General features: G+C 31.8%; 2 protein-coding genes across 6 annotated transcripts in view; one reads left to right on the forward strand and one right to left on the reverse strand.

Moving 5' to 3' along the window:
* Positions 1-16,322, reverse strand: part of LOC143062766 (amino acid transporter heavy chain SLC3A1-like) — a 387,949-nt gene that overhangs the window by 77,591 nt on the left and 294,036 nt on the right. The gene's annotated exons all lie outside the window — the stretch shown is intronic.
* The window catches only part of LOC143062761 (cadherin-23-like), a 47,710-nt gene that overhangs the window by 14,867 nt on the left and 16,521 nt on the right, over positions 1-16,322 (forward strand). For 4 of the 5 annotated variants that reach the window (XM_076234537.1, XM_076234533.1, XM_076234535.1 and 1 more), the window contains 9 exons: positions 616-775; positions 3,575-4,000; positions 4,966-5,178; positions 5,880-6,426; positions 8,658-8,841; positions 11,461-11,582; positions 12,356-12,508; positions 14,017-14,113; positions 15,680-15,982. In XM_076234537.1, the coding sequence (XP_076090652.1) occupies positions 616-775; positions 3,575-4,000; positions 4,966-5,178; positions 5,880-6,426; positions 8,658-8,841; positions 11,461-11,582; positions 12,356-12,508; positions 14,017-14,113; positions 15,680-15,982 (2,205 nt within the window). The remainder of the gene's footprint in view (positions 1-615; positions 776-3,574; positions 4,001-4,965; positions 5,179-5,879; positions 6,427-8,657; positions 8,842-11,460; positions 11,583-12,355; positions 12,509-14,016; positions 14,114-15,679; positions 15,983-16,322) is intronic. The other variant, XM_076234536.1, reaches the window with a different exon arrangement.

Consider the following 16,322-nt stretch of genomic DNA (forward strand, 5'->3'; position numbering starts at 1 on the left):
CTTTGTTGAAAAAGACTTATAAAAGTACACAAGCCACAACAAAGAAAAACGAAATTAAAGTATATTTACAATTTGCGGGAATGCATGCATGCATACGAGGAAATGATTATCCTGTCGACATATTCGATTTGTTCAATTTGAAGGTATGCAACTCCTTCCAGTTCTTATATTTTTATTAGTAATTTCGTTTTATCACCTCTAATATTTGTAGCATTTAATGAATGGCTATTATTTATTTTGAATTCATTGAACCATAAAACTATTTTATTGAATAATCCGCGAAGCGGATTATGTAAAATTTGAAGAGTCAATAAATTTATGGTTCAATAAATTCAAAATAAATTATTGATATTCATTAAAAATAAATTTCTATTAAAAATAAGGCTTAAAGATCTTTTTATACTATTTATATTAACAATAACAACGTACACCCATGTTGGCGTAAGAATACACAGCGTCATAGTGGGTATTTCGCCATAAATATTGACAACATTGAAAATAAAAGTATAAATATCAATACTTTTAACCAATCAGAAGACAGTAAATACACCATTTTTTTTTATATTTGAATAATGTAATGTACATTCTATTAATTAGTTTCTTGTTTCCAAAAAGGTACTATCACAACAAAAGCTCAAATCGACAGAGAAAATGACGAGCTTATACCTCTTCCAGTAGTTGCAACCGATGGCGTAAATTCTGTAACGGCTACAGTTACTGTCGAAATACTGGATGACAATGACAATAATCCCCAAATCAATTCTGGTCAAAACAGGTAATAGCTTTTTACGATGGATCTTAAAAATTCAATAACATCCGACTTCCTTGATTTATTAATTCAAATAATTTGATGTGTAATCATTATTGAACTGGAATCATATTTTATTATGAGTTTTTTTTAAGTTTGTCAATTATTACGTGATACGAGATTCACAAATGGTTTGGAGAAAGGTAGAGATCACAGCCTGCTTAGTTATTTACCACTTTTTCTCAAGTATATACACGAAATGACTAGATAATTTGCCGTATTTTGCTCATATTTACTGACTCTTAACTATGAGTCCATGAGAAAAAAAACCACCGAACTCCATGAAACAGGATAGAAACTAGGACTAAAAAATAACATCAAGAAGACACAAATTATGAAATTAAAGATAAGAAAAGGAGGCACAGTGCCAATCGAAGGAGAAGGTATTGAAGAAGTAGATCAGTTTACTTATTTTAGGAAACATCATGTATAGAACTGGTGGGACAGATGCAGACATCAGGACAAGAATATATAAAGCTCGACAAGCTTTTGCTATGCTGAAGCCAGTTTGGAAATCAACAGCATTTACAGAAAACACCAAAATTCGAATTTTCAACAAGAATTTAAAATCAGTCCTTTTTTTTATGGTGCAGAGACCTGGAGACTTACTACAGGGGTACAACATAAAATCCAGGTTTTAATCACCAAATGCCTGCGCCAAATTTGTAAATTTTGGTGGCCAGAAACCATTAGTAACAAATGCTTATGGGAAAGAACCAACCAGGAACCAGCAACTAAACAGCTAAAGAGGAGAACTTGGCAATAGATTGGGCACGCTTTGAGGAAACCATCACTAGACAGGCATTATAATGGAACCCCAAGGACATCGGAGACTGGGTAGACCATTTCACAGCTAGAGATGATCAAGGCAAAATCATCTGGAGGAAATTGGATATACCTGGAGCGAAGCAAAATGAATAGCCCAAAAAAGAGTAAGGTGGAAAGCGACTCAGCCCTATGTTCCACAAGGAACAAAGAGGATTAAGTAAAGTCAACTATGAGTCACCTAAGTACACAATAAAGACTGAGTTGCAGTAAATTGTCAATGAGAAATGCAAAAATTATTTTTAAACGGCTCATTTTCGAGAAAGTAATTTTGGAAAAAATAAAGGGTAAACAACGGCGTTTACATTCGTGCTTTACAAATAGTTCGATGCATAAAGTTTAACAAGAAGATGCCTGCGATCGCGGTACAATGAGGCAAGTGTTGAAACAAAGAGTTTTTAAATTAAGCGGGCAGTACGTCAACTGAGCATGCGCGAAAGCGTATAAGACACGAATCGATAACGTTATCGAAATACGCGGTAAAGAATTCAGTAAACAGGCTGTCATCCCTCCTAACTTTATTCGAATACATGTGTGTTTCTCCTACCACAAAAATAATTGAATAGCATTTTAAACTATGATAAATATAAATGTTACTACGGTTTAACGGTTATCATCCTGAATTCGAATTACGATGTCATGACGAACAACTATATCGATCGATTAATTGTACAGGTCCTTTTATATTTCAAATTATCCTAAAATCAAATTATGGATGTCTAGAAATCTAATTATGGATATCCTGAAATAATTTTTGAGGTCCTTAGATTGATGCCACTGCTGGTAGAGTTTTAATTCCCCGAAAGTATCACAAGCCCAGTAGTCAGCACTTCTCTGCTGACATGAATTATCAATGAAATGGTCATATTTATTAATTTACTGTTTTCAAAACTTTAGAGTTTTAAAATACTAAGGCTTTTCTACCTCAGGAATATATTACCGTAGCTATATTTTGCAAAACTTTTAGAAATTTTGGTCCTCAATGCTCTTCACATTCGTACTTTATTATATGGCCTTTTAAACTTTTTTGAATTGGAGGGTCACTGATGAGTCTTTTATAGACGAAACGCGCGTCTAGCGTAAATTCAAAATTTAATCCTGGTATCTATGATGAGTTTATTATTGATATCCTGCATACGAATTATGAAAATGAGATCCAATCATTTTGACCAAATACGCACCTCCTAATACACAGATTAAATAAATTGTGATCTAAAACGTGTTGTAACATTTTCATAACACAATTAATGGTCCATACAAACAGTTTACAAACATTTTCACAACCATCAGCAATGAACATATTAGTTAATGATTTTATAAGTCATGTTGAAAAAAAGACAATATTTATTGTAATATATAATATATATATATACAGAGCCCAGGTGATCGTGTGATCTAGCGGGACGGCTGCAGTGCAGGCGATTTGGTGTCACGATATCACAGTAGCATGGGTTCGAATCCCGGCGAGGGAAGAACCAAAAATTTGCGAAAGCAAATTTACAGATCTAACATTGTTGGGTTGATGTTTAGACGAGTTGTATATATAGTTGTAAATATATATATATATAATAATATTTTTAAATTTGCAAACTACATTTCACATCAAATAATAACAGTTCGTTAAATAATTGTCACTAGCGCTTTCATGCCTTCTGGCAATCTTCAGGCGACCACTGTATAGTTTGCAAATTTAAAAATATTATTATATACATTCTGTACACCGTGTTTATTTACTTTTGCTATATATACATTGCTTATATATATATATATATATATATATATATATATATATATATATATATATATATATATATATATATATATATTATTGTTAAATTGTCTTCTTTTTAAAGTTTTACCTACACATCTTCTATTGCTAATACATGAAAATGTTCAATCGATTTTATGTGTAATAGTCATTAAAACATTTTCCAATTTCAGTGTTTCAGTCTCTGAAAATTCTTTAACTGGAGCACATGTTACAACTATACTCGCATCTGACGCTGACGTAGGGAAAAATGCAGAGATTACTTTTGACCTCGTCAGTAATAATGGTGGTCCTTTTAGAATTAACCAAACAACTGGAGAAATAACTGTCACTGGAAAATTAGACCGTGAATCTTCCGAGACATATGCAGTGATTGTATATGCACGAGATAATGGTATATCAATACGATCAAGCTCCATGTCAGTAACGATTACTGTACTTGATGAAAACGACAACAACCCAGTGTTTGATGAAGCCGAAATTGAAGTTGAATTTGAAGAAGAAAAGGATTGTTCTTCTAACCCAATAACAACTATAAGTGCAACTGATGCTGACAAATCTGGTACAAATAACAGTCGGATAACTTACTCCTTGTTAAAGTAAGAATTGTTGTTCTATCTGATGTATTTGTCAGTGTATCATACTATGATAAACTACCATGTACAATGTATTTCAAGATAATAAGATAGATGAGTTATTCACGGATTTAAATTACTTTAATACGAAAATTCGAGGCTCAATATTCGAGCCAAACCGTTGCTGTTTCTTCTCTTTATTACGAAAAAATACATTATCGCTTTAAATGGAGATGATCAGAATTCCGCGCGTATTGCAATCATCGAGTTTGTACGAGGTGGGTCACGATAAGGTCACTTGCATACGTAAAATATATCGGCGAATTGCTTCCTAATAGCAAGCAATTAAAAAACAGTTAAACTTCTTCTATTTGTAGACTATTTGAAGAATGTTCTTCGGAAAAAAAGTATATGTACAGAAGTTTAATAATGGAAACTATCCATTTTTTTATAAAAACATATGCATCATTTTTTTTATTTGAGGTTTCATATGACTTTATGTTGATAATAATAATTATTACATTTGATCCTTTTTATTTCAATTATTTTAAACAGTTACATTACATCATTGTTATAATAGTATTATCGTCCTAGTATCACATTATAGGATGGTAAACATTTGTTGTGCATTATTTGGCATAAGGAGATTTTTCGTAGTTTGGTTCATGTTAAACGCAAATTTTCCTCGTAAATTCATTTTCTCATTTAGATTATTCCACTGTGAAAAGTAAAATAGCAAAAAACCAAACTCCAAGGAAAATGCAAAACAGAAAATTCATTATCAAATTGCAGGATCAAATCTTAAACACTTTTAACGAATGGACAACTGTTATATTCCTGATTTAGTACATGCATTTGAATTATTTTTCAAATATATATGGAGCAAAAACATTTAAATTTAACGTTTAAGCCCGCCCAATCAGGTCATATTGTTCCTGCAAGAAATGAACCATTACATACCCTTCTATAAGTTATGTTTCAACTTTCAGTGGAACGCAACATTTTACATTGGATTCATCAGGTATACTGAAATGTAAAAGTACCCTGGACTACGAAGATAAATCATTCTACCAAATTACAGTTAAAGCTGAAGATAATGGTTCTTCTCCATTAAGTTCAACACAGAATATTACCATCAATATAAAAGATGTCAACGACAACGCTCCAATCTTCAAATCTCCTCCACCTACAATTACTATCAGGTTTGTCATCTATGTGAACTAAAAACTTATACAGATGTAAATAGTAAATGTAAATGTTCCAGGATTATAATTTAATACGCCATACGCACGTTTAGTCTACATAAAACTCATCAGTGACACTCAGAGCAAAATAGTTATAAAGCCAAACAAGTAAAAAGTTAATATGTAAGTTTGCTTGACTCATATATTTATTTCTTCTCATTGGGTGATTTTGAACATAAAAAATCAAATTTTACATTGTTTACAGTCAATGTAATGCAATTCATCGATCCCCTTAAAAATCTATGTTTTGAGTTATCCAGTAAGAGCTACACCGCATTGGGAGAAAACGAAAAGAAAAGCGAAGAGTGTCGTTGTGACTGCATCGTGCATATATTTTTGTATGTTTGTAACTGCTGACAAATGAGTTTTAATGATTTATTCAGTCTAAACGTATTCCGTAACTTCTATTGACTTGACACTGCTTTACATAAAGAATGGTAAAATCCAAATCAAATCGTTAACTTGGAATGACGATATTCGTCGAACACAACTGTAGAATATGTTAGCATTTAAACATAAATATGATGATATATTTGACATGTTCTATTTCGGTAAAAGTTTACTTTATTACAGCTTTAGACAAACAAACTGATTTTGTATCTGAAAGGATATTCCAATTTTTACTATGTTACATGAGTTTTCCTCATCTTTTTGTATAGATATTTATCATCAGCAGCGGAACGTGTTATTGAGGTCTTTAAAGTAACTGATGAAGACTCTGGAGAAAATAGTAGAGTGACATTCAGTATCGGTGGTTCAGCAGCTGAATTTTTGAATATTGACTCTACTGGTATTTTGCGTACAAAAAGTGACAAAAACAATGGTGACTATGCTTTACAAGTTATCGCTATGGATAACGGTAATCCTCGGAGGCAGACTAATACTTCAGTGACAGTAACAGTAGATAAAAAAAACTCAAATCAACGAATACAATTTACACAGCAAGTAATAAACATGACGATAAAAGAGAATTGTCCAATCAACTTTCAATTAGAAAGTGTGTCATCAAAAGTCACAAGACCATCTGATGTAACTTTGAACTATACGATTATTGATAGCAGTAGTTCAAACGTGGCATTTGCTGTACATTCAACATCGGGTATGGTATCCTTATCAAAACTGGTTGACAGGGAAACAATTAACACTCATGAATTTGTTATTCTTGTGACAAACCAGGCTGCACCAGCAGAAAGCGATCTTGCCTTAGTAAGTTTAATTATAATTCGTAAGTACAAAACGTTTGATTAGTTAGACGTCTGTTAGTTGCAAAAGAGTTTATATTCACTTGTCGTAATCATGAGTGGTTGTCTTGATTTCAATTTTGGTTTCAATAAAGACAAAATCGGTAAAAAAAAAACTAGTTTTTCTAGTTGTCATTCAATTGAGTGCATAATATCTATAGTTTTCTCTCCTTCTGTATTTCTTATCATCGAACTTTTTAATAACCGATGAAGCTTATTGACAAAGGACTACGCCTTCCCAATTCACCTGAGTCAAACCTCTGTTGTTTCCGTAGTTAGTTTTTGCTGCATATTAAGTTTTGTTAAAAGACACAGCCGCACATGACAAGATTTGAAAAAAAATCAAAAGAAAAACCAACGACCTTATCTATGATAAAACAAATATGACAGACTGTTGACGACGACAACCTCTATAATACAGGCTCATGTCTAAGGACAGGTACATTCAGACAGTGGCTTGGTTAATAATGTTTGTTAGCGCTCATTTCTAAGTGAACTGACAGTACAATATAATAACGATCTGTAAAATTTAGTTGGCAATGGTTTGACTGAAACACAGAAATAAGTAACACGAGAAAAAAATAAAAACTAGTAACGATCTGAAACACTCACAGTTACTGAAAGTTACTTCAAGCCAATAACAACTAATAGATAAATTGTTTTCTTTCCGAGTAATCTTCAATAAAGGCCTTACTAACAGATTTAGTTTTACGATATCATAAACAGCATAAGAAATGCATTACATTATGCAATGTTAAAGATATAGGTAAACTAAGCCGAAGGGATATATGATTATAAGTATTTATAAATGTTTAGCAATACTATCTATTTAAGTTTTAATTTATAAACAAAAAAAAATCATTCTTACAACCAATACGTTTGACTGGTAAGTTTTTATCTTTTTACTTTTAACCTTTGAAAACACCGAGTGCATATGTATGAACGAAAAACACCAAATTGATATGCATTTCATATTTCAGGCGTGGGTAAGGAGGCGGATGCTTTAAAAAGCTGTACAAAGTTTCACATGTCTGAAATAAAATTAAAAAAGCCGGCCTCACAACAGGATTAAATAAAGATAATGTCTGAAAAAGAAATCTTCTACTTTCCCACTACAACAAATTAAACTGACATTAATTTTTTTTTTGCGGACGTCATCACGAGTTGGTTGATCGTTATGGAATATCTGTTTCACAAATGATATCGGATATGTTCCTTATGTCGCAACTAAAATCCCCTTCTGTTAGGCTATGTACCGGGTTTGTAATAACACAAGCAGCACGATGGGTGCAACATAAGGAGCAGGATCTGTTGACCCTTCCGGAGATCACTCCAAGTTTTAGTTGTGTTCGGTTTGCTAAGTCTTTAGTTTTTTATGTTGTGTACTCTTATTTGTCGGTTTGTCTTTTTCTTGTTTAGCCATGGCGTTGTCAGTTTAGCATCGATCTATGTGTTTTTATGTCTCTGTGGTATATTTCGTCCCTCTTTTAGCATATCATCATTTGCGCATGATCCGTGTTTTTGAAACAATGTACATCACGTACACTCAAAAAGAAAAATACTCGAAAAGTCACACTTGAAATACGTTTTTTAACATACAGAAACCTTGAACACACCACCCAAATCAAATTATGTCAATCTTATCCAAGGAGGTGTAACCTATATCTTGGACGTTCTCAGGGGTCGATAAAGAACAGTCAAATATAGTGATTAGTTTATTGTTTCCCATATGGAACAAATGTCAGGACTGACTTCATTTTGTTCCGGAATAACCAATTTTAAAGATACTTTAAATTGTAATATTACCCCCCCCACCCCCCTCCCCAAATTGAAAAAAACGGCCGAAATTTAATTATGTGTGGTATGACAGAATTTGCAATTAAGACAAACAATTCAATAAAATATAAATCAACCTACGCTAACAATAAAGATCAAAACCTTTGTTGTATGATATTCTTTTAAAGAGACAACAATAATTAAAAGATGATGACATACCAGGAATCTATGTCAAATAAACAAAAAACAGAGTCCGGGATTTGTTTAAACAACCAACATAGTAAATTTCCGGACTATTTAAAAGAAATAAACATTAATGCAGATACTTACCAATGAAAATTAAATATTATGAACATGAAACTAAATTTTCAGTATTTATAAAAAGAAACTTTTCACAAACATTACAAATTGTGATTGTAGGTGAGGGTCCATATACTAGACGAAAATGATAACAAGCCGACATTTGTTAGCTCAGCTTATTTCTTTAAAGTGAACGAAAATGAAGCGATCTCTACTGTAGTATATCCAGAAGACAGAAAGATAATGGCAACAGACAATGACATTGATGATAATGCTGTAATTGAATTTCAGTTATCTGGAGATGGTAAGTGCACAGGTTTTCGTCAATACTTTTCAAAAATCTATATGAGTTTGTGACTTTCTTTGAATCAAATTGTTTTAATTGTGCATTCATTATTAATTCTTGAATGTATAATATATACAAAAAAAATGGAGATGTGATATATGATTGCCAGTGAGACAACTCTTAACAAGGGACCACATGGCATAGAAATTAACAATAGGTCACGGTACGGCCTTCAATATGTGTTTATATTGTGTAATCATTAAACAAAATTGCCATTCCATTTCATACAGCATACAACTCCAATGAAGGTTTATGCATGAAACAATGATTTTAATTCAACTACAGCATCTGTTTCAATGTAGAGTGATTACTTTAGTATATAAAAAAGAAGATGTGGTATGATTACCAATGAGACAACTGTCCACAAGAGACCAAAATTACACAGACATTAACACTATAGGTCACCGTACGACCTTCAACAATGAGCAAAGCCCATACCGCAAAGTCAGCTATAAAAGGCCCCGATATGACAATGTAAAACAATTCAAACGAGAAAACTAACGGCCTTATTTATATAAATAAAAATGCACGACAAACAAATATGTAACACATAAACAAACGACCACCACTGAATTACAGGCTCCTGACTTGGGACAGGCACATACATAAATAATGCGGCGGGTTTTTAACATGTTAGCGGGGTTCCAACCCTCCCCCTAACCTTGGACATTGGTAAAACAGTACAACATAAGAACGAACTATAAAAATCAGTTGAAAAGGCTTAACTCATCAGATAGACATGTTTGTTCCTGGAATTGTCATATTTGAAAAGAGGGACGAACGATAGAAGAGGAACATTCAAACTCATAAATTGAAAATTAACTTACAACGGCATGGCTAAAAAAGGAAACAGACAAATACATAAACAATTTACACAAAACACAACATAGAAAACAAATGACTATATTTGAAAATTTCTTTCTCTAAAATGGAGATAACTATTCATTTAGATTCAATGAGAAAGTCTGTAAACTATACAATTTTTTCAATATGTCATTTTCTAGAACTCCAAAACTTTGATAGTATTCTATTCTTTTATCAAAAAACTCATTTCAAATTTTGGTTGTATGTAGATATGCACTCGTTGATGATATCAGCGCATTTTTATTAATATGGTTCCATTATCGGACACGTGCTTTGTTGATTTACAATAACCCATCTACAATATGAACAAAAATAACGGGCTAAAATTTCTACGGTCCAAAACATGAATAATACAATCAATACAGAGTCATTTTAATCATAGCTATAATATTAATTTAAGTACACATTGCTTTAAGATGTTCCCTTCCTAAAAATTTATTTGTCTAAAGACGCATCATCTTATAAATCAATACATACCTCTTAAAAAAACGTGTCTCTCTTCTATAGATAATTTTTGACGAAAACATATTGCTTTTCGCAATACTATTCCAAAAAACTTGATTAAATTGTTGGTTGGAAACCAAAATAATCCAAGGGCATATTATGTTTAAAATGATATTACAAAAAATTGGTTATTGTCTTTTTAACATATTCCTCATCTCCGTTTTTAACTTTAGAAACAATAAAGTTTACAAAATTAGTGGTAGACACATCGGGTTTTCAGTAATGACCATACTAACGTATAGCCAACTAAAAGGTCAAAAGGTCAATAGTCAATTACGACTGTGATCTGTGACCTTTGACAATTTATTTTTAATTAACAGAACAAGAAAACGAAAATTGGAGAATCTTTTTTGGACTTAGTTTTGGAGACTTCGTAAAAGCATTATGTTACAATAACTTTTAGTTGTGTTTTAAATTACCTTTGGCGTGTCTGTCTTAAAGGAATATGTTTGCCGTTTCAAAGGTGACACGTCCAATATATCTACCAATATATAAAAGTAATAACCCAATGTTTGGATTTATTACTTACATTTTAAAATTAGCGAAAACAACAGTGTAAATCATTACAAATCTTTAATTGTGTTCTCCAATTTATTTATATTGTAGTCCTGTGTTGTCATTTTGATGTTATATTTCACATGGCCATAAAAGTGCGAGGTTTGGCATGCCACAAAACCAGGTTCAACCCACCATTTTTTCCTTTAAAAATGCCCTGTACCAAGTCAGGAATATGGTCATTGTTATATTATAGTTCGTTTCTGTGTGTATTACATTATAACGTTGTGTCGTTTGTTTTCTCTTATTTTTGAGTGTAAATTCACATTGCGATAAGACGTGTCACGGTACTTGTCTATCCCAAATTCATGTATTTGGTTTTGATGTTATATATATATGTTATATTTGTTATTCTCGTGGGATTTTGTCTATATGTGTTACATTTTAGTGTTATGTCGTTGTTCTCCTCTTATATTTAATGCGTTTCCCTCGGTTTTAGTTTGTTATCCCGATTTTGTTTTTTGTCCATGGATTTGTGAGTTTTGAACAGCGGTATACTACTGTTGCCTTTATTTAACATAAACGAGCCAAAGGGGACGCATAGCTAATCCTGTTTAGAAATGTCACCTGACTGAATTTATAAATCATTCAGTACATATTGCTTTGTTTTTAATTTTATATCTAATATTATTTGTTAACACATTTATATTTTAGGTGTTTATATAGAATGCAGTTCCGCATTCAGTCTTAAAAACGAAAGAGAGAATACAAGATCTATACAACTTTCAAAGAAAGTCGATTATGAAGTTTTAAAGAAGTGTAAATTCAGTATTGAGGTAATTTCACTAAATAATATTCTTGAGTTATTAGATTCGGAAATATAAATTATGTAACAGTTTTTTTTTAAATAACTGACTCAGAGTATTTCTAATTACTTAGTGTGTTATCTTTGTGAAATAAGGGTAAAATTTTACTCCAAAGCTTATTTCGAGCAATTGCTTTATCTTTGCAGTTTTGTTTTAAACACGCAACATTACATACAATTAGGATAAAGTTCTTTACAAATCTAAGTGAAAGAAGATGTTGTATAATATGAAATTTGACAAATATCCACATTGGACCACACGAAAAATAGTTTAACTACTATAGACAAAGGAACGGACTTCAACAATGAGAAAACCTTATTCTGGATAAAAAATACTGTTTGAAAGACGACATCAATTGCAAAGTGGCTAATATCGACAGCGAACACAAATACAAAATGTGTAACGGATACAAATATAAATTCAATAAATAAATAAGTATAACTGGTATACAGTTAAACATTTATTTCTCCGCAAACAATCCACAGATATTTGTTTTAAATGGTTAAATTATAACTGAGAAATGTTATGCAGACCTATCTGAGTCTATGATAATTAAGTTTGATGCTTCATCTATTTGAAAACCTTCATTTTATGGATACTTAGGATATTGAAAGCAATTGATATAAAATATACAAATATTCAAAAAAATGTAAACAAAGAGAGAAATTCAAAGAAAAGTGATTTCTTTTAAAAATCAAATGCGTCAGTAAATGTTAAAATTATATATATAATTTTGTGTTTAGGCATATAATCCAAATAATAGGACAATGAGTACTTCCGTTTCTGTGACAGTTGACATACTGGATTATAATGACAACAAACCTGTATTTACTGGACAGTCTTCCAGCAATGTATTTACAGTTGATCTCCTGGAAGATACAACCATCAACGATCCTGTGAGTTTTAGACTTTTATTCTGCGAGCTTCAATTCTTATATATATGCTTTCCCGTAGATAAAAAATCCAAATAGTATGCAGTTTTATTTGCATATTTGATAACAACGTTGGGTTAAGTTCATTTAACTATAGACATGAAATACGAAGATCTTTGCAAAATAATTTTCAAATAAAGTATCAACCAAACCAACGCCACCTCTCTTTCTTCGACTTGTTTAAAAAAAAATTAATATCTTGTTGCCAGTGTTTGACTTTCATTGTCAAACCGTGAAACCCGTCTTCGGAAGTATTCTTAAACTGAGACAATTGAAAAAAAAGAAATGTGCTGAATGTCACACAACTGTTTTAACAAATCAAACAATACTGTTTCTTTCATATGTCATGTAGTTTCGAATTTATATTGTATATAACTATTTAAAGAAAACTCTTCGCACATTATCTTAATCACTGTCAATTGCACGAATTATTTGGTTAATACCCGAGGGTATCACCAGCCCAGTAGTCAACATTTCGGTGTCAACATGAATATCAATATGTGGTCATTTTTATAAATTTCTTGTTTACAAAATTTTGAATTTTTCGAAAAACTAAGGATTTTGTTATCCCAAGCATAGATTACCTTAGCCATATTTGGAACAACTTTTTGGAATTTTGGATCCTCAATACTCTTCAATTTTGTACTTGTTTGGCTTTATAAATATTTTGATATAAGCGTCACTGATGAGTCTTATGTAGACGAAACGCGCGTCTGGCGTACTAAAATATAATCCTGGTACCTTTGATAACTATTTAAATCACTGGGTCGATGCCACTGCTGGTGGACGTTTTGTCCCCGAGGGTATCACCAGCCGAGTAGTCAACATTTCGGTGTTGACATGAATATCAATATGTGGTCATTTTTATAAAGTTTCTGTTTACAAAACTTTGAATATTTTGAAAAACTAAGGATTTTGTTATTCCAGGCATAGATTACCTTAGCCGTATTTGGCACAATTTTTTGGAATTTTAGATCCTCAATGCTCTTCAATTTTGTACTTGTTTGGCTTTATAAATATTTTGATATGAGCGCCACTGATGAGTCTTATGTAGACGAAACGCGCGTCTGGCGTACTAAATTATAATCCTGGTACCTTTGATAATTATTTGCGCTACAATCTGTATTTACTAAAAGCAAAACAAGCCGGTATATAAAAACGTGTATTCGGTAAATTCGACTTTTGATAAGTAGTACCGGTGTATTAGTTACGTAATAAGTTCCTTTTTAAAAAATTCTACAGCTGGAAAGAAATTCTATGAAATGAAGAATGGTATAGCATTTGCCCCAAACTGAACGATGTTTATCTAATTAAGTGTTTACAAACTTTAAGGAAAAATTTAATATAAACGAGGTTTAAAATATTCCCCAGCATGAACATTGTTGCTTTTGTTAATGACATCAAATTTTATGTTTAAAATTAAAATACATTGGTTTTGTGTAATGAACCTGTTGTAACATCTATATCCACAGCAACATTTTGGTACAGTAAAAGATGCGGACTCTGGAGCGAATGGAGACATAGATTTGACTGTAGCTAATGGTGATTGTTGGGTCGCTGTTACAAAAGGTTAGAAATTTCAGAAATAATCTATTATATGTTAATGAAAACGTATATCAAACTAAATATAGCTTATCGGGGTTTTCTACATGTTGATGTCGTAAAATAGCTTCAGCGAATTCTTTTTAGCGAGTGAGTGAGTGTATGATTTACGATATCTTTCCGCGAAACGAATGTAAGCCTGAAAACGTTTCCTCACAAGTTGTGACATCGCTGATAACTTCTCATTAGACGTTTCACAAGCCGTGATACCAGAATTAAGGAGTGACTTAGCAGAGTTAAAAAAACGAAGGGAATGACAATAAACTAAATTGGCAACCTTTTTAAAGCATACTGACGAACTTTAACATGCCTTTTCTAAATTCTTTTCTTTCAAATCGTGATAAACCTTCATATCATTGGTACGCATTCATACGATATATTTATATTAATGCTTGCATCTACTCAGAATTGTGGAATGAATGATTCATGTGATTATCAAAATATAACTTCAACAAGTCTTGTGCAGAAATGAATAGATATCCTTCATTATGATAGAAGTGGATGATTGCCAATTTTACATTTGATTTGAATAGTTAAATGAATGGCAGTTATGAAAAAAATGGATTTTAAATTTTTAATATTATTTACAGACATATGCTCATAACAATTATGAGAGTTTATGTGGATGAAATAGGAAAACTGCGAAATAAAGTTTAAACAAGTGCAAACGTGTTTGTTTTTAAATTTGAATTTTTTTAATGGATCTGAAGGCCCTGTGGTTTAGCATCGACTTGTAATCCTCAAGGAAGAAATTTGTTTTTACCTTAACGAATCTAGGAAAAAATAAAAGATAGCACTATAATCCTCTAAAAAAGTCAACATAAAAAAGAGTGAACAAAGATCAATACATAAAACATCATTAATTATGATGGGTTAATGTACAGAATCAATTATCAATTGCATATTGCGAAAAAGTAAGTCAGAAATGTATTTCTGCGTTTCGTTTTCAACCTGACTTGCTAAATAAGATTTTTAATGTTATTACTTTTAATATTTTCCTCAGGAAAATATATCAACTTGCGCAGATAATTAGTTTTAGTACCCCAACTCATACCCAAACAAAATATTAGTTCGTTATAGACTGTTCATATTTTAAAACATGTTATGAAATAACCAATCAAGGCACTAAAAGACAGAATATGATTAGTTTTCGAAAAAAGTTCAATTTCTTCAAACAAAAGTTTGTCTCAAATTACCTTAAACATTAACTTTGTACTTCTTTGTCTTTTATGTCACCACTGCTTCCTCATCGTTAACCCATCGTCATAGCGTTGTAAACTCATTCATATTCCTGTGTTTCAAACTTTAACACAGAACTGAACAAAGAAATAACACGACGGGTGCCATATACGGTGCAGGAAATGCTTACCCTTCCGGAGCACCTGATTTCACTCCCGGTTTTTAGTGGAGTTCGTGTTGTTTCTTATTTATTATTTATTATTGTTGATATAATGTCCTATGGTTTTTAAGTCTTTGTTTACTCCTTGGTTTTGATTGTTATTGTCTTTAAATTGATTAAAAATATTTTTACAGTTCAAGGGACTGGTGAGATGATTTTGAGGTTGAAGGAGAATGCAAACATTGATTATGAAAGTGGACTGAGACAACAAGATTGTATAATAAAAGCTTCTGACAAGGGCAAAACTAGTTTGAGTTCAACTGTAACACTGAGTATGATTCTAATAGATGTAAATGATAATCGACCTGTTATAGCTAACCCACACATAAATAAAAGTGTCTCCCGTGATGCTGACGTTGGAAACACGATAATTGTAAATTCAATACCAGCTACTGATGCAGATTCGGGTGAAAACAGCAAGTTAGGTTATTCAATACGTAAGTAAACATTGGCATTGTTTTATTTGTCTTATTGCAGATTGCTATTACAATAGAAAAATAACTCTGTTTGATTGATACATATACTGTAATGATTCAAAGTTATGGAATAAAACATGATAAAGACTCCACAAAAACATCACTTGATATGTATTTGAAATAATTCCTTTATATACTAGTATTTGTACAATATATCCTCTTATAAACAAGATTTTACTACATAGACCAATGAGTGAAAGGAGAAAACGCAAAAACGCGAAAAGGCGAAATGGCCGCATCCGGCCACCATACCAAAGAGCTTAATTCTACTGAACACATGATTAAAAAAGTACGCATAAAT

The sequence above is a fragment of the Mytilus galloprovincialis genome, chromosome 2, assembly GCF_965363235.1.
Source record: "Mytilus galloprovincialis chromosome 2, xbMytGall1.hap1.1, whole genome shotgun sequence".
Classification (NCBI taxonomy): Eukaryota; Metazoa; Mollusca; class Bivalvia; order Mytilida; family Mytilidae; genus Mytilus; species Mytilus galloprovincialis.